The 17,672-nt window shown below is 39.6% G+C and overlaps 2 protein-coding genes across 5 annotated transcripts in view; both read left to right on the forward strand.

Moving 5' to 3' along the window:
• The window catches only part of LOC116035540 (latent-transforming growth factor beta-binding protein 2), an 86,725-nt gene extending 77,414 nt beyond the window's left edge, over positions 1 to 9,311 (forward strand). For both annotated transcript variants that reach the window (XM_031278661.2, XM_031278660.2), the window contains 9 exons: positions 528 to 662; positions 1,706 to 1,912; positions 2,043 to 2,135; positions 2,510 to 2,638; positions 2,905 to 3,045; positions 3,897 to 4,070; positions 4,169 to 4,438; positions 5,119 to 5,268; positions 7,033 to 9,311. In XM_031278661.2, coding sequence (XP_031134521.1) covers positions 528 to 662; positions 1,706 to 1,912; positions 2,043 to 2,135; positions 2,510 to 2,638; positions 2,905 to 3,045; positions 3,897 to 4,070; positions 4,169 to 4,438; positions 5,119 to 5,268; positions 7,033 to 7,208 — 1,475 coding nt within the window. In that variant the 3' untranslated portion in view covers positions 7,209 to 9,311. The remainder of the gene's footprint in view (positions 1 to 527; positions 663 to 1,705; positions 1,913 to 2,042; positions 2,136 to 2,509; positions 2,639 to 2,904; positions 3,046 to 3,896; positions 4,071 to 4,168; positions 4,439 to 5,118; positions 5,269 to 7,032) is intronic.
• Positions 9,312 to 10,116: 805 nt separating this feature from the next.
• Positions 10,117 to 17,667, forward strand: pomt2 (protein-O-mannosyltransferase 2). Of its 3 annotated transcripts, XM_035994601.1 has the most exons (22): positions 10,117 to 10,403; positions 10,449 to 10,889; positions 11,016 to 11,100; positions 11,186 to 11,290; positions 11,882 to 11,990; positions 12,214 to 12,322; positions 12,487 to 12,646; positions 12,751 to 12,857; positions 12,971 to 13,053; positions 13,297 to 13,406; positions 13,512 to 13,578; positions 13,681 to 13,741; positions 13,864 to 13,942; positions 14,213 to 14,364; positions 14,454 to 14,545; positions 14,651 to 14,727; positions 14,822 to 14,893; positions 14,997 to 15,056; positions 15,144 to 15,249; positions 15,366 to 15,506; positions 16,325 to 16,436; positions 16,917 to 17,667. In XM_035994601.1, the coding sequence occupies exons 2-22, from the start codon at positions 10,594 to 10,596 to the stop codon at positions 17,020 to 17,022; spliced, it is 2,289 nt and encodes a 762-aa protein (XP_035850494.1). In that variant the 5' UTR covers positions 10,117 to 10,403; positions 10,449 to 10,593; the 3' UTR covers positions 17,023 to 17,667. The 3 variants fall into 3 exon arrangements, with proteins under 3 accessions (XP_035850494.1, XP_031134961.1, XP_031134963.1); XM_031279101.2 differs by having other exon boundaries at positions 10,117 to 10,889; XM_031279103.2 differs by lacking the exon at positions 16,325 to 16,436 and having other exon boundaries at positions 10,117 to 10,889.
• Positions 17,668 to 17,672: the final 5 nt, after the last annotated feature.

Below are 17,672 nucleotides of genomic sequence, written 5' to 3' on the forward strand. Positions count from 1 at the left end.
GAATTAATCAACTAACTAACTAACTAACTAGTATTGTCTGTGTAGCCAAAGCCTGATACATACAGAACATATTCCTCTGTGCCATAGAGCTTCATTGTTGTATTCACTAGAGCACCAAATGTGTATTTCGCATCTGAAAATAGTACCTAATGAATGCTTTATTTACACCTGTTTGAGTAATGTTTGCTAAAAACTACAGTGCCCAGCTGTTTGAAGAAATCATTTAGCCTTTTTTGAAAATGAAAGTACATATTTGTGAACCTTTTTTTTTTTTTTAGAGAACCAATAGGCTTGAGGTTGAGAGCCACAGATAGAGTAGGAGTGAATCAATCACTACAAAGAAGTGTATATGTCTATAATGCATTAATGAAGTATTTTTTCTGTCAATTGGATATGAACTACTCTTCCAGTAACAAGATGATTAAGATTATTTTGTGCGACCTCGCCACGACCTTGTTGTGCGCATGCCTGTGCGTATGTGCCTGATCCTTTACTGACCTCACGCCCTCCTCTCCTGTCTTTCTCAGACGTGAACGAGTGCGAGATGAGCTTGGCGCTGTGCGGGGAGGCCCTGTGTGAGAACTTCGATGGCAGCTTCCTGTGCATCTGCCCCAACGACAATGAGGAATTTGATCCCATCACCAGCCAGTGCCGCTCCCTGGGTAATGGAGCAGGACTAGCACTCACAGTGACCCACAGGACTTAATTCTCCATCCCATCATTGGGAGACGGAGTTTTCCCTGATTTAATGAGCCGTCTCTCATTATCCAAACAAGGGTGACGAGGTGGACATGACTTACTCCACGTCTCTTGACCTGGCTGTTTCCATTTGTTTTATAGGCTAGGGTTATAGTTGGGTGGGTTGACTACAAAAATGTCTATTAGCCTAATCCTTCAAACGACTGATGAGGTAACTCATCCAGTAGAGCCAAGTAAATACCCTAAGGGCCTAGTTACTGTAAACCGATTTCCTCACCAAGACAAACAGGGATAAGGTGTAGCTATTGGCAATTAGGGCTAAAGACACATTGCTTTCTTCCGTGCTAAAATTATCTAAGTGCAGAGGTTACAGATATGCAACATACTGCAATTTCAGAATGACAGAAAAGGGCTTTTGTGTCATGGAAACACCATCACATCTCCAGCTTGATCGGCGTATGTGTACACAAAGTGGGCGTATTTACATTATTAAGCGGCGCGCCCTCAGCGGGGATGTTTTTTCTTCTGCCTGGGCACTAAACCCCAGCTATGCCTTTGTGTACCTTTTTGCCACATTCCGCTGTTTGCTTTTGACGTGTGTTAATCAATCATGTGAGAGTGAATGGTGTGTTGACTCACATGCCAGTGTTTCCATTTGGCTAAGCCTGCAGCTTAAGGGTGAAATGCGTGAGCCCATGCCTTTGGACAAATGAGCAGGCTCAGCAGTGGCAGGCGAGCGTAATGCACTACCTGCTGGAGACATGTGGACACACTCTGACAGATGGAGAGCAGAGGCCACTCGATGCTGTTACTGTATGAGGATGTGCTACTGAAGTGTAGGATCTACTGTAACTGTATGTTACTGGGAGATTTGCGTTCAAGCTGTTCTATCAGTTTGCCCTCCTAATTAACCCAATCTCAACCATATCCACAGGTGTGTTTCTATAGCTAACCATGACCTCTACCCTTCCTGTCCTGAAGAAATGCTTTCTTTGTTCATCTACAGCTGATATTGACCCGACACCCGCCGCTCCAGTCCCTCCGTCCGCTCCCTCAGCTGAGGAGAGGAAAGAGTGTTACTATAACTTGAACGACGCCAACTTCTGCGACAACGTCTTGTCTCGCAACACCACCAAGCAGGAGTGCTGCTGCACGGTGGGGGCCGGCTGGGGGGACAACTGCGAGATTCATGCCTGTCCTTTCCCAGGAAGAGGTACAACAAGAGGCTGATAATCTGTATTGACACTTTATCAGAATAAAGTGGATAAAGATTACTCAGTGTGTGTGATTGCCATTTTGTTTTGTCTTCTCTTTCACTAATGAATCCAATTTGTATTTTCCAGATGATTATAACCAGTTGTGCCCTCATGGCAGTGGATTATTACCCCTGCCTGTTGCCTCTACACAAAGCCTGGGAGAACAGCGCCCTTACATAGGTATGTTTGCATAAATACTAACTTGTTTTATTGATATCCCTGAGCTTTTACAGCTTCCCTTCACACAAAACTTTATATTGGCACTGAAAGGTGCAATGTCAGCAGTCCATTTTACTTCCACCTGCATGAACTTTTAAAGCCAGATAGACACCCATAATCCCTTACCACATTTACGAGGCTGTCTCTACGGCTAGCCAAGGCTTAATGGAATACCTGCCTTCATACCTGAATAATCACTGTAACCATAGTGTGTCTTGACAGCTTCTTAGAAGAGGAGTGAATGACTTTAAAGCAGTGTGCCAACATTTTGACTGTTGTTACTTTCCCTCTCACTTACGTAATACCAAAGTGTAAATCTCTCTCTGTCCCTTCAGATGCAAATGAGTGTGAGATGTTTGGATCAGACATTTGTAAGAATGGACAGTGTTCGAATCTCTTTTCTACCTATACCTGCTACTGTCGCTCTGGCTTCTACTATGACAACATCCGGCTTGAGTGTGTGGGTAAGAAATTACATTTTTTTCATTCATTTTTTAAAATTTACATTTTTACTTTTTAAGTTTTTAACATTTGAAAATATCCATAACAGATACACTGGGATGTCATTGTATAGGTATTTCATTTCATGAAACCATATTCAAGATGATTGGTCCCCTGTGTCTCATGCCAGTGTTTTGGCTACTCTTTTGATTAAAATGCTGGATGTTGCACCTTAATCATTTTAACCACTTTTGAATGATCATTTTTTCATAATGTAATGTGTTTTTAGATTACGATGAGTGTGGATTTGGAAGCGCCTGTGAGGATGGAGCATGTGTGAACACGGCCGGGTCTTTCAACTGTTTCTGCAGTCCTCCATTAGTCCTGGACAGCACACGACGGCGCTGCATTGGTCTCAACATCACAGAAGGTGTGACAACATTTGAAAATGAAATGTTAAAGGTCCCATATTACGCTTATTTTCATGTTCATACTTGTATTTTAGATTTCTACCAGAATATATATATATATATATATTTACGTGCTTTAATGTTCAAAAACACATTCTTTTCTCATAATGGGGGTCTGAATATACCTGTAGTCACCCTGTGTCTGAAACGCTCCGTTTTAGCACCTGTCTCTTTAAGCCCCCTTCTGAAAAAAGCACAGTCTGCTTTGATTGGACAGCAGTCTTGGAGTCTCTGCACCGCTATTGCAGCCGGAGAATGAATGTAACGGCACTGTAGCGGCACTTTCTACCTATATATAGTATAGTTGTGACATCACAACAGTAACCTAAAGTCCTGACGGCTCATTTAATTGTTTCTGAATACCGTGTGCATTTCTCTGTGGATTGAGCATTTGATACTTTCACAGTATTTATATAGCACCTAGACCTGCTTTATTATCGAAAAAGACATGTAAATCTCACTTTTTACTATATGGGACCTTTAAGTTTCACAGTGGTAGAACTTTTACTTGGTTGTATTAATCAGTAACTGCTGATTATATGCTGCAAAGTCAATTCAATCAATTAATTAGCTGATCAACGCAAAGTTTGTTTAGTTTAGTTTAATTCAGTTTATTTGAGATATTTGAATCTGTCAGCCTGTTTAAGTGTTTTGCCATGGATGGAGGTGGGGTTCTGTCCAGTCCTTAGAGTTGCACGATTGTAATGGCAAGTTTGGATGGGTTTACTTTACTACCACAGAATGACATTTAGGTGATTGAAACAGCTGTATCTTTTATGTATTTTTTCTCTCTCTTCATTCTATCTCCCAGAAACTCTAGAGCCTGATCACGATGTGCACATGGATATTTGCTGGCAGCGTCTGGAGGGGTACAACATGTGTTCAGAACCCCTCCAGGGACGCAGAACTACATACACTGAATGCTGCTGCCTGTATGGCATCGCCTGGAGCGGACAGTGTGCCTTCTGTCCCCGGAAAAACTCTGGTGAGAAGCAGGATGCACATAAGACAGTTTAATTATTGTTGTTTTTTATATTAATACATCATTGTTATCATCATCCAAAATATAACTGCTGTATTCAGATGACTACGCAGTGATGTGCAACCTGCCTCGGAGAGAAGGCACAGACAGTCTGCGAGAGAGGCCAGGATACGAGTACGGTCTTGAGGGGCCGGAGGATCCTGCGGAGCCTTTTGTTCCTCCATACTGGGACAGTTATGGCAGCCCTGCAGGACCCTATGACATTCCTGAGGGCTTCAATGACAATGACTACAGCGTTCAACAGCCACCTTTCCGTGTCCCCATTTCTCGACCACGGCAGCAGCAGCCACGACCGGTGGATTCCTATGCTGGTGGGTATATGTGTCCTGTGGTTTTTCATCCCCAATATGTTCATAGGTTGGGTCATTTGTGTATAATATACAGTATACTATATGCTGTAATGCAGTGGTAAATAAATCCACTCTGAGCTCTGAAAATCATAACACCAAAAAGATCACCAATATTTGTTCCCTAAAGACAGCTCATAGCTGACCAGTGATGTGCAAAGTCATCAAACTCATCATTAGCAATACAAAGGGCAAATTACAACATTAAAAAAAAGATTTATTCAAGCAATACTATGTATGAACCTACAGAGACTTATTACCCAAATCGGCTTTACCGAGCAGTAAGTTTCAGCTGTCCGAACCACAACTTTACTGTTTTGGTTCACTCTCACAGCTCTCATGGTGTTGTTTTGAGCAGCAGCGGTCAGGCTCTAAAAACACACTGTACCCTACCTGCTATCTAACAGCAGCAAAAGCAGCAGACAGACAGTCAGCAACAAGCTGGTGAACATAGTGGATAATTTAGATGTATTTAGATATTTACTTTAGTAGTTGGTGGAGACCAAAAACAGAGCTGTTGAAGTGTATTGGACTTGCATTCATCCGGTGGCCAGAACCATAACTCAAAATGAATGATAATGTGCCATAATATCCCAAGACTTTTTTTTTCTTTCTTTCTAATCTATATTTGTGTGTCTAATCAGAGCGCTACGATGGCTTTGAGGGTCTCCGAGCGGAGGAATGTGGAATCCTGAACGGGTGTGAAAATGGCCGCTGCGTTCGTGTGCGAGAAGGTTACACCTGCGACTGCTTTGACGGTTACGAACTTGACCTAAACAAGATGGCCTGTATAGGTGAGTTCTTTCCCCAGCATCTTTGATATCTTTCTCAACAGACCACCCACATGTAGACTGCCATCCAAATGAAAATGTTCATGGACTTCCCAGAATCAATAGGGAATAAATCACTTCATTAAATCTTGTTTCAAAATGTGATGTTGAATCTTGAAATCAAACCGCAGTGAACTCTTCATGTTTAAGCCTTTCGGAGCCAGGTCTTGGATCAATTTCAGTGAGGTCACCCTTCATGCGGTAAATCATCAAGCTCAAGGAGAAGCTTTGAATTTAACAACCTTGCATTAAGTTATGTTTTATGGGGAACTAATGAAAGCTGTGTACTTCTTAAAATCATTGTGTGTTACCCTTTGGTCTGAAATTCCCTAGTCACACTTTGCCAAAAGTAAGGAGGCCTTGAATCTTTGCCACTCGGTATATTACATGATATATTATATCTTTTAAGTGTACTTTGTTTGTTTTGTAAGAAAGTGAGAGTGTCTTGTTGTAATGAAATGCTATGATTACAATTTTCTGTCTGCGTACAAGCTTATCAGCTCGAAGGCCAGACGTTTTCCCAAGGAAAGTGACTGAATTTCAACCCTGTGGAAACTGGGAGCTGTGCAACTCGTGCCATGCCTCCTTTTATAAATATCACCATGAACATTTCCCTAGAAGAGCATGACATAAACAGGAGGGTCATTTGAGATGGACTGCTATGAAATGACAATCAGACCTCCCGGGCTGAAAAAGGGGAAAGAAAAATCACTTGAAGGCCAAAAGGAAACATAATCCAATGCGTTGTTAATTTTACCATCATTCTGAATAGTTGAGTGCTCGAGATGGCTGGGAATTCAAGTTCAGATCCCATCCAGCCGACACGCAACATGACGGAATGTTTGATTTAAGATATACAAGATGAGATATTATGCAACATATCCTTGGTGTTGAGTGACAACCTTGTACCTCCAAATGTGAACTTTTGTGGAACTAATTGTTTATTGTTCACAAGATTGCATACCATTTTCAACAATTTCACCTCCAGGTCCATTTAGTAGCTGTTGTGGAGCTTTTGATCACATCATCTTCATCCATGCCTGGAGTTTGCCTAGTTGTCATGAAATTGTATAGGGTTGCAACTAATGATTAGTTTTATTAGCAATGAATCTGCCAATTACTTTCTCGATTAATCATTTGGTCAAGTCATCGTCTTTTTTTTTGTCAGCCTAACAGTCCAAAACTCCAAAATATCCAATTCACTTTAATGTAAGAAGATGATAAGCAGCAAATCCTCACTTCTGAGAAGCTGGAACCAGAGAATAATTGGCATTTTTGCTCAGAAAAAAATGACTTTTTGTAACGATTGATGGATTCTCAATATAGGAGCAGATTCATTTTCTTTTGGGTAATCAACCAATCATTGCAGCTCTAGGATTATAGATGTTTAAATAGTCTGAGCACTTTAAGCACTTTTCTTCCACAGTTGAGATTCAAAGTCTTCTGCTGATGAAGGTCATAGGATATGATAGAAAGCATGGAAGAAAAGAAGAAGAAAGGAAAAAACAAATGAAGGAAGAAAGAAAGGACAAAAGAAAGAAATGAAGGGAAAAAAGGAAGAAAGAAAGAACGGTTAAAGTGAAATCAAAAGTATGAATTATTTTAGCATTCCAGTATCCCACTCCTCATATACCCATATGGCCACTCAGCAGCAGATGTTGCTCAGGCAGCTGTTTCAGCTGTAAAATCTCCCTGCTGACTAACTCGTCATGTCTCCTCTTCCTGCAGACATAAACGAGTGTGAGGACATCAGCGACAAGGTGCCTTTGTGTCAGAACGGGCAGTGCACCAACACAGAAGGGTCATACAAGTGCACCTGTTTGCCGGGCTTCGTGGCCTCCGCAGAGCCACACAAATGCATCCCAGAGATCCCAGCATCTGGGCTTGTGGAGACAGGAAACTGAGACAGACTGCCAGCTATTCCTGCTCCCTTAAAGATCACCTTACACCCCTCTGCCCTTTCCCCCAAGGGCCTCGCACTAAACCTCCAACAGTACCGCTGAGACGTCCAAACTCTTTTCCCGACACACACATACAGACACAAACGCAAACATACATACATTGCACACATGCGCATTCAGCACAGAACACATTCATACCCCCTCATACACATTAAAGAGGACCAGGAATTGTGCAGTGAATGTATTACATGGGATTTAGTATTCACCAGATATCCATTTGCCTTGAAGGGATTTTGTGGACTGATCTTGTTTTATTCAGTAACCCCAGGCAATTTGATATGCAGATATATTTTCCACATTTTTTTCTCTGTCACTTTCTTTTTGTTGTGTTATTTATTTCATTTACATGACGGGCCTCTGCAAACTAAGAAAGCGACCTATTTCAGAGAGCATACTTGATTCCTCTTGTTTTATTTGCCTCACCAATTGACCTCAGAGACAGCGTGGGGAGATAATAAATGTCTTTTGTCAAAGAAGGAATGTCATAAGAAATCAGTCACTCATAAATCAGCTTGTGCCTCACTGTCAAACCTCTCACCAATTTCCTCACTCAGTCGTTGTGATTAGCATTGACCTTGGACTAAACGGATGCCAGGGTTGATAAACATCAGAGATTCACAGAAAGAACTTTTCCCACAACTGCCTTTCTATTCTTCAAGATTAACCACAAGCTAAAGTTGAAGAATCTCTGGACCAAGAAGTAAGAGGTCAACACAGCCAAACACATTTCAAACTTCGGCCTTTACCTGGACCTGGAAAGCCTGTAGATGTATATGATGATCTATGTAATGTTTAAAAAAGGTGCAATAGGTATAACCTGCCTTCCTCTGTTGACACCATTTAATACCAGCGATGAAGTAGGACAACATGGATTCAGTTGCTGATCCCGATTTTTGTTTTCTTTTTAACAGTATTAATTTATACATCTGTAAAAACCATATTTACCATGACTCAAAGTTTGATTCCAGGGTACTTCTAAAACCACAGGAAGGTAAATTAGTTGACATGATCCACAAATATCACAGCTTGAAGTGAAAGGTTAGTTTTATGTACCAGCGTTACACACGCAAAAGGATCCCAGATCTCACATAAGATCATTCCCATGTGTGCATCTCTGAATGCATGTAAAGACACAGGCTTCGTTGGAGAGGTTTGGTATATTTTGTACAGATCTAGTACTATGTATTATTTTTGTTACATATTCTCTTAATGCATTATAGCACAACCAATATTTTGTTTGACATAAAACATAAAATGTAAGAAAAACTGGCATTATAGCTTTGTAGATGTATACATGTCTGTAAAAATGTTTTTTAAAGCATATCTTTTTATGTATGAGGAGAGTGGCTGACACTGTACCAGAGGAACTGTGTGTATACCCTGCCCTGTGGAGCAGACAATGAAATGTATTTTTTTTTTTGGAAGTGGCAGCACTGTTCTAATCACAGACATTTTGTCTCTTCAAGTTCATTACGAAGACAATGCTTTTGAAATGCAAGCACTAACTTCTGTGCGTCACAACTTTATGGCTAAATATAAGTAATTGTGAACATTATTTCTTTTAGTCTCTGTTGGATCCTTATGTCATGAATGTATCATAGACAGTATCGACCTACTCGTGGTTTCTGAACTCCCACTTATACCTTTTTGTCTTTTATATTCAGGTTTAGGAAATAATGGCATTACTTGTCTAATGGACTGAACTTCTCTCAGCAGCGCAGAAACATAAAAGTCTAATTCTAACTTTGGAGAATGACTAAAGTTGATGACCTAATCCTAATTAACATGCATTCATAACTTATAAACCCAAGTTGTACAAATGTTTCCACTTGATGTCCACTGTACTTGACTGTGCTGTTCAAATCATCAGACCGGAAGTCTAACATTTAGGTCACAGTTGGAATATTTAAAGCCTTTCAAAACCACAAATAACTAAATGTCTTGTTGTAAAGCTGTGGTCATTGGAAATATCATGCTCATTAATTTTGTTTACCTCTTGACTGTAATCACTATCAGTCATCAAAATAAAAACATAAAAAATATCAATCTCTTTGAACATTTACTTTGAAAAATGGAAATCAATACCTTGCGTTCACTATGTGAATTTATATTCACAGTATTTGCTGCCGTGGAATTTAATTTGTATTAAAACAAGATTACTTGGTTAGTTGTAGTATGTAGTATACTATGACTAGTTATAATAAAGGCACTAGACGTTCATTAGACTAGACTTTCTTACACCAAGCAGTGTAGTTCTTGAACAGTTTGGTGCAGGTATATGGATCGTGATGTAAGTGGTCAGAGGTGTATGTTTGGCAGTGATGGTAGACTTCAGTAAAAGTAGTAATACCACAATGTAAAAATACTCCATTACAAGTACAGTCAGAGTGTTTTATTAGTACATATTATTGTTCTTGGATAATTTAAGTATTATCTTTGGTGTAGTAGCATGTAAGAAGCACTTAAAGGTGCAGCTGGTCAAGGCAGAACTAATTTTACCATATTAATATATTGTTGTGTAGTTTAATCTATCACAATGCAACATTTTATGTAAACTATTTGTTTTGAGTCTAAATCTAAAAGTAGCTATGGCTGCCAAAAAAAGTAGTGCAGTTATCCTCTGAAATGTAGTATTTTTCTCCACTAAGAAGGGGAAAATAGGATCTTAATATTAAAATTATGTATTATACTATATCGCCCTCTAGTGGCCAAATAGCCCTGCACATCACTGCGTTTCCATTCCATAACGTTTTCCAATTGGTTAACCTGGGATTTATCACAGAAGGATTATGGGAAATTGTGTTTATCCTTCAACGCCATGCCCACATAAATAACACATTGGAATACATCTCCCAGAAACCAGTTCGATTCATACGTGTTTTTAATTTGACTCGAGTTGCCTGCAACCTCTCGTGTTCTCTCGTTGCTAACTAGCTAAATCTTGAATAATAAAACGGTAATTTGAGGCGATAGGGACGGTTAGTAATTTGTAATCATAAATGTACAATATAAAACATTATTGTGTGGAATGCCGCCATTTGACGAGTGGACACTTGGTTAGCAAGCTAGGATAAGTATGTTATCGATTAAAATGTCTTAATATCGTTGCTGCAATGTAACAAATATGTGTGATAATATCTAACGTTAGATGTGTTTAATGTAACGTTAGTTTTTTGTCCCAGACAGCACAGTTACGCATAATCTAGATATCACCCATTAACTATAATAGTTATGGATGTAACGTCATGATTAGGTAGTAATATCAAAATATTAGACTTTCCTGGTTTGGAAGGTGATCTGGTCAATTTAGTACAGGTTTCATTCACTAATGGCAAAGGAAGAATGCATTACACAATGGAACAAAACAGGGGACACTTCAACACTACGAAACAGGAAAATCTTTCCCACCTCAGAAAAGACCCTCCAAACCCCATCCACTCTTTTGTCAAAGGATAAAAATAGTCAGAATGCTGGACACACTCAGTGTTCAAATGGGACATCTGCTCAGTTGTTGGCCAGAGAAAAGTTTAGTAAGGATCCCCCAACCAGAGTGCTGCTGATGTTGGTAGTGGGGCTTTCTTTTTCTACACGCCTCTACAAGATAACAGAGCCCCCTCATGTGTGGTGAGTAAAAGTCATGATTGCTAGTAGATTTTGTGCATATGTATGTGTGTAATAAATAATAAATATATATATATATTATTTATTTATTTATTTATTTATTAATGATGACTCGTTTTGGTGTTCCAGCTGGGATGAGACACACTTTGGAAAAATGGGAAGCTACTACATCAACAGGACCTTCTTTTTCGATGTCCATCCTCCTCTTGGAAAAGTGAGATCACAGAGTTTCCCTTTTGTGTAGTGTCCTCAGGGAAACCACTCTAGTATGAGTATTGATCGCCATTAATCCGTTGCAGATGCTGATAGGTCTCGCCGGTTACATGACTGGTTATGATGGCACCTTTCCTTTCATAAAGCCAGGAGATAAATATAAACATCACAACTACTGGGGGATGAGAGGGGTAAGCTTCTTTCCACACCAGAAACCCTGCTCTTTTCTAATTGATTAACAATGCAATTTGAAAATACACTACCGGTCAAAAGTTTGGGGTCACTTAGAAATTTCCATTCCACTCCATTATAGACAGAATACCAGCTGAGATCAGTTGCATTGTTTTTTTAATCAGGGCAGCAGTTTTCAGATTACATAATGTGCTTACATAATTGCAAAAGGGTTCTCCAATGTTTTCTCAGTTAGCCTTTTAAAATTATATCAGATTAGTAAACAGAATGTGCCTTTGGAACATTGGATGAATGGTTGCTGATAATGGGCAATGTAGATATTGCATTAAAGATCAGCCACTTCGTTCTACAACAGCCGAGAACCCTTTTGCAATTATGTAAGCACATAATGTAATCTGAAAACTGCTGCCCTGATTAAAAAAACAATGCAACTGATCTCAGCTGGTATTCTGTCTGTAATGGAGTGGAATGGAAATTTCTAAGTGACCCCAAACTTTTGACTGGTAGTGTATACATGTGGTCTTTTCACAACTTTTAAATTATAAGACATTAAGGCTGCTGATGTGCCTGTCCTGCCTCTTACCCTACAGTTTTGTGCCGCGTTGGGCTCCTGTCTCCCAATCTTTGCCTACCTCATAGTGCTGGAGTTGTCTCAGTCTCACAGTGCTGCCCTTATTACTGCCATCCTGCTCATATTTGGTGAGTAAACATCTTGTTTAAAAGGGTTGCACAACTCAAAAACATGTTGAAGTTGCAATACACTAACTACTCAACCTTCCAATATCCTTGTTTTACCTGAAAAAATAAAAGAATTTTGATACATATAAAGAGTATCTTGGACCTTAATAATATCTATTTAAATGTCAAATAACCCTGTTGTAATAAGGAGAATGAATTTGTGCTGAATTTCCTCATCCTGCAGACACTGGCTTTATCACCATTTCCCAGTACATTCTGTTAGACCCTATACTCATGTTCTTCATCATGGCAGCAGTGCTGAGCATGGTCAAGTTCAACCAGCAGAGATGCAGGTAGGACACCGCTAGGACTTGATTTTGGTTTGGTTTAAGTATGGTAAGATAATTATAGTTACAGTCCTAAAACAATACCAATCTATCTTCCAACAAGAACAAATCTTGCTTGCTAATAATAATGTTTGATGCGATGTGGTCATTTTTCTAACTTTTTTTCCCAGCCCTTTTGCTGCCTCCTGGTGGCTGTGGCTGGTACTGACTGGTGCAAACCTTGCTGGGGCATTGGGAGTGAAGTTTGTGGGTCTGTTTGTCATCCTGCTGGTTGGACTGAATACAGTCTGGGACCTCTGGAGGCTTTTGGGAGACCTGAGCCTCTCACTGGTAAACAGCAGCAAATTTTGAATGGTACTGGTAACTGATCGAATTGATGAGTAACGCTCGAGGTTTAACTGTTAGGCCCTTCTCACCTTATTTTCTGGCTCCAGGTGGAAATTGCAAAGCACTTCCTGGCTCGGGTTGTTGGACTCATCCTGCTTCCACTTTTCCTCTACGTTACAATATTCGCAATCCACTTTGTTGTGTTGAACAAAAGGTGTGTCTGATTGTTATATTATGGATACAGTGTGCTTACTGCTCATCTCACCCTAAATACTGCGTGATGACGTCTACATTGTTTGAGTAATCATGATTGTTTTCTCTTACCAGTGGACCGGGAGATGGTTTCTTCAGCTCCGCCTTTCAGTCCCGTCTAATCGGGAACAATCTACACAATGCATCCATGCCTGAGTGTGAGTCCCAAACACAACAGTTGTTTAAATACTAATAAGAAAATAGAAAAGTGGGGTACAAATAATTTTTTCCCCATTCCTTTAGTATTGACGGCAGCCAGATGGGCTGAAATGTTTGCATACATTTTACTCTCTTCACAAAGTAACATTCTATTTTTATTGTTAAGCCTTTATCAAACGTAATTTTTCATTAAATGGAATTTTTGTAATGATTCGAAGCAATATGTTGTTGTTCTGATGTAGACCTGGCATATGGCTCAACCATCACAGTAAAAAACCTCCGTATTGCTGGAGGCTATTTGCACTCTCATTGGCACTTATACCCCGAGGGAGTGGGAGCAAGGCAGCAGCAGGTCAGGCAACACTGGGAAACATTCACAAACATAATTAAACATGCCATTATCTGTGATAATTTTATTTATTCTAAATAAACAGTTTTCTCTGCCATTTACTTACAGGTGACAGCCTATCTCCATAAGGACTATAACAATTTGTGGCTTGTTCACAGACAGGATGCTAATGAATGTGAGCGGATGGGGTTGATTTACTGTTTTAGAGATACCAATGGCATTAATTTAAGTCATACGGAAGTAATGTATGAGCCTCTTATCGTTTATCCCTATTAAGCTCAATCTGGGACACCTGATCTGGTTCGTCATGGTGACATCATTCGACTGGAGCACAAAGAGTAAGAATCATGACTCCACAGAGCAGTGAAATGAAAAACGTTATTTAATGTCATTCCAATCCAAATTATGTGCATGTTTTTGTGATAATGTAATTTTGACTGTTTGACTGTTGACCTTTTAGAACAACCCGTAACCTTCACGGTCACCTCCATGAAGCCCCTCTGACCAAGAAACACTTCCAGGTCACAGGCTATGGCATTGTGAGTAGACCCATAACATAAAGCGCCACTAAAAAAGATGACTTTTTTCACCTTACTGCTCCGTACAGTTGACAGATGACATGTCAAACGACTTCCGGGTGAAGTTTGTTTTCTGTTAAAGTTACTTTTATTGCGTTTTTGAGATGCCAAACTATTAATTGCCTTATTCAGCATTAAAAACATATAGGATTCTGATTGCATGTCCTCATATATTTGTATGTCCCCAAGCCCCAAGCTTAACACGCATCTCCACCTTTGCTCTGTTGTTAGAATGGCACAGGTGACACCAATGACCTGTGGCAGGTGGAGGTGTGCGGAGGTCAGAATGGTGACCTGGTGAAGGTGCTGCGTAGCAAAGTCCGCTTTCTGCACCGAGCTACCGGTTGTGTGCTTTACTCCTCTGGCAAGACTCTCCCAAAGTGGTAAAGACTAGTCTTCTCTGCTCCTCCTTTTCTGTTCAAGATTCATTATGTGTACGGACAGTCAAAGCAAAAGTTTTGTTTCTGTTCAGGGGCTGGGAACAGGTGGAGGTGACCTGTAGTCCCTACTTGAAGGAGACGCCAAGCTCTCAGTGGAACATTGAAGATCATATCAACCCCAAATGTAAGATAAAAAAAAAACATTCTTTGTGCTCCTATGTTTTTGTCTATACTTTATGATGTCAAACACTAACCAACATGTTCCTTTTCCTCTTGCATGTTCTGGCAGTGCCCAATATTAGTTTGTCTGTGCTGAAGCCCCATTTTCTGGAGATCTTACTGGAGTCCCACATTGTTATGATAAGAGTAAGAAACAATAAGAAAAGATGTTAATCCATCTGTGCTTAAAAAAATGTGTTTTATTAGAAATCATTTATTGACATAAAATGTGTCTTTTTAGGGTAACAGTGGCTTGAAACCCAAAGACAATGAGATGAACTCAAAACCCTGGCATTGGCCCATCAACTATCAGGTGCATTGAATGATCTATGTTTATAAAGTACATTTTTGAAAAAAACGTAATTATATGTAAAACCACTTTAAACTAAAAATGTTCTTGGTTTATTTCTTTAAAGGGATTGAGATTTTCTGGAGTGAATGACACAGAGTATCGTGTTTACCTGCTGGGGAACCCTGTAAGTCTGTCTGAGGCTTGCTTGATTTTTCCTACTGTCGCTCTTCTCTGACCAGCGCACATTAACACTATAAATACTCTTTTGCAGGTGGTTTGGTGGATGAACCTGGCCAGTTTGGGATTGTATCCTATCATGGTGGCAGTGGTGTCTATAGCCATCCAAAGAGGTTTCTCATTGAGCCAAAAAAGAATAGGTGTGCTTATTGATAGTGGTACTGACTGGTCGTGGTTGCAGCAGCAGTAAAAAAAAAATAAAAAAAAAAATAAGATGATTTAAACATCAAATAAATGTTCTGTACTCCACTTTCAGAGCATTCTCATGTGCTTATGAGAGAAGGAGGACTGCTACTCTTTGGTTGGCTGCTGCACTATGCACCTTTCTATACAATGGGCCGTGTCCTCTACTACCACCACTACTTTCCTGCAATGCTCTTCAGCAGCATGCTAACAGGTACCAAATCTCTTACTGCATTTTGGATACTTCCATTATATAGACCAGAGGTTTGCAGGGAGGGAGGACGGAGAGACGTGGCAAAGATACTACATGAAGTGAAAGGCAATTAAAGTACTTACAGCACACAATTTGCGTCAAAAATCTTTCTTCTGAGTCATAACCAAGTCAAATATAAACAAATACACATTATACCAATATTTTTTTGTTTTTCAGTGTGACTTACACTTGCTGAGGATACCATTATCAGCCATGTCCATCACGAGTAAACATCCATAAATCCACTTAGAAATCATTGAAAAATGAAAAGCTCCTTTTTAACTCCAAAACTTGCCTAAGTATCATCAGGTTTTTAAATTTTACAGTGATAGTTATCTACATCCATGGGACCATTGCAAATAGGAACGGCTAATAGCTAATTCGGCATACTTTTAATGGTGCCAATTTGCCTAAATGTAAATTTATTATATGTAAAAAAACAAGTTGCCCACAGCTCAGTGACTCAATGGCAATATTATGCTGTTTACATTCCCCAAAGCATTGTGGTAACTGTGGTTCCAAATCTTAGAGCATAATTATCCCCAAATCGAAACAAGATAAAGAATCCTAATAGACAAATCCATTAATATTAACTTAAAGTTGCACAATCAATGTATTATTTTTTTGTATTAGAGTAGACAGGTTTGTTGGGCGGGGGGTTGTTGTGTCTGATCTGATGGGAGCCTCCAGTGTCAGACTTTGAAAACCTCTGATACAGACAAAGCAGTCATGTTGGTCACAGGTTTGTGGTCAAAGCACTCACTGTTTGTTTTTCACAGGAATTACATTCGACATTCTGTTGAAAAGCACTGACCTGATACTCCGCCCACCTTATTCTGATCGTCTGCAGACACTCGGGCAAATGGTTCTTCTGTTCAGTGTTCTTTACAGGTGAGATGACTAGCTGAGTAACTATTGTGAAGGAAAACTTCAATGTAGTTTATTCTTACACTGTCATAAACGGTACACCGTCAGTTTGTGATGTCTTTTGCATTTAATGAGGTTTCTTGTGATTATACATCCATCCAATTCTCACTTTCCCTTGATTCTCCCAAAATGCTTTTCAAATACTCAAAAAAAAAAAAAATTCTGCACTTGCATGTAAAGAAAGAGGGTGTCACTGATGTTAATAAACCTTTTGGGAAAAACTATAATTTTCTTTGTTACCGAGAGATAGCTGAGAAGATCGATACGACACTTATTTGTCTGTTAAGTTAAAGCTACAGCCAGCTGGAGTTTGCTTAGCTTAGCACAAAGATTAGAAGCAGGGGGAAACAGCTAGCCTGCTTTTAGATTGCCTAAACACATTTTTGTGTAGAAGTGGTTCTTTTACTTTGTACAAATCACTGTAATCCATTCTCTGTCTGTCAGTTTCTACCTGTTCCATCCACTCTCCTACGGCATGACGGGTCCTCTGGCACATGAGCCGGGCAGCACCATGGCTGGCCTGAAGTGGATGGACTCCTGGGAGTTCTAGTCCACTTTTGCATGAAGAAGACCCTAATATTGTGATGTATAACTGTTCTGAATATGAGGGAATTTAATCAATATCTGTCTCACAGACTTGTGGTCTTACAGTGTTTACACAAAAGCATCATTTTTAATTAGGTACTTAATGCACACACTACCTGTCCATGTATTTATGTGTCTTCACATTTCCAAGTATTGTAGTCTATAATGTGTAAAACGGGTGGAACAGTTGTATGGGACGGACCTGAATTTGTGTATAATGAAAGCCAGAGTGTTGTGGAGAATAAATATTTAGACACTAATCGTCACCAAGCTGCCTTGACTCACAACACATCTTACATCCTGGACTTGTATATGGACATGTGTATACTGTATGTCACAATAATAAGCTAAAGTGCCTGAAAGGAGCTAGTGAAAGTAAAGTGCAACTGATGCATCGCCCTGTTGGTCAGTTTTGAAGAAAACATTTTTTGTTAGATAGTTACAGGTTATTATATTATTGTATTTTCATTTGTGATTGTCTCTGTCTTAGTGCCTGGTATTTTTGTATTAGTGCTGTTCAGTACTGGCTTCTGTTTTTACATTAGAAGACTACTACTGACTCAGTGTCATATGCACATTTCAGTATGATAAATAAACTGATATTCTTGTAGTCTG

Source organism: Sander lucioperca, chromosome 18 (genome assembly GCF_008315115.2).
Source record: "Sander lucioperca isolate FBNREF2018 chromosome 18, SLUC_FBN_1.2, whole genome shotgun sequence".
NCBI lineage: Eukaryota > Metazoa > Chordata > Actinopteri > Perciformes > Percidae > Sander > Sander lucioperca.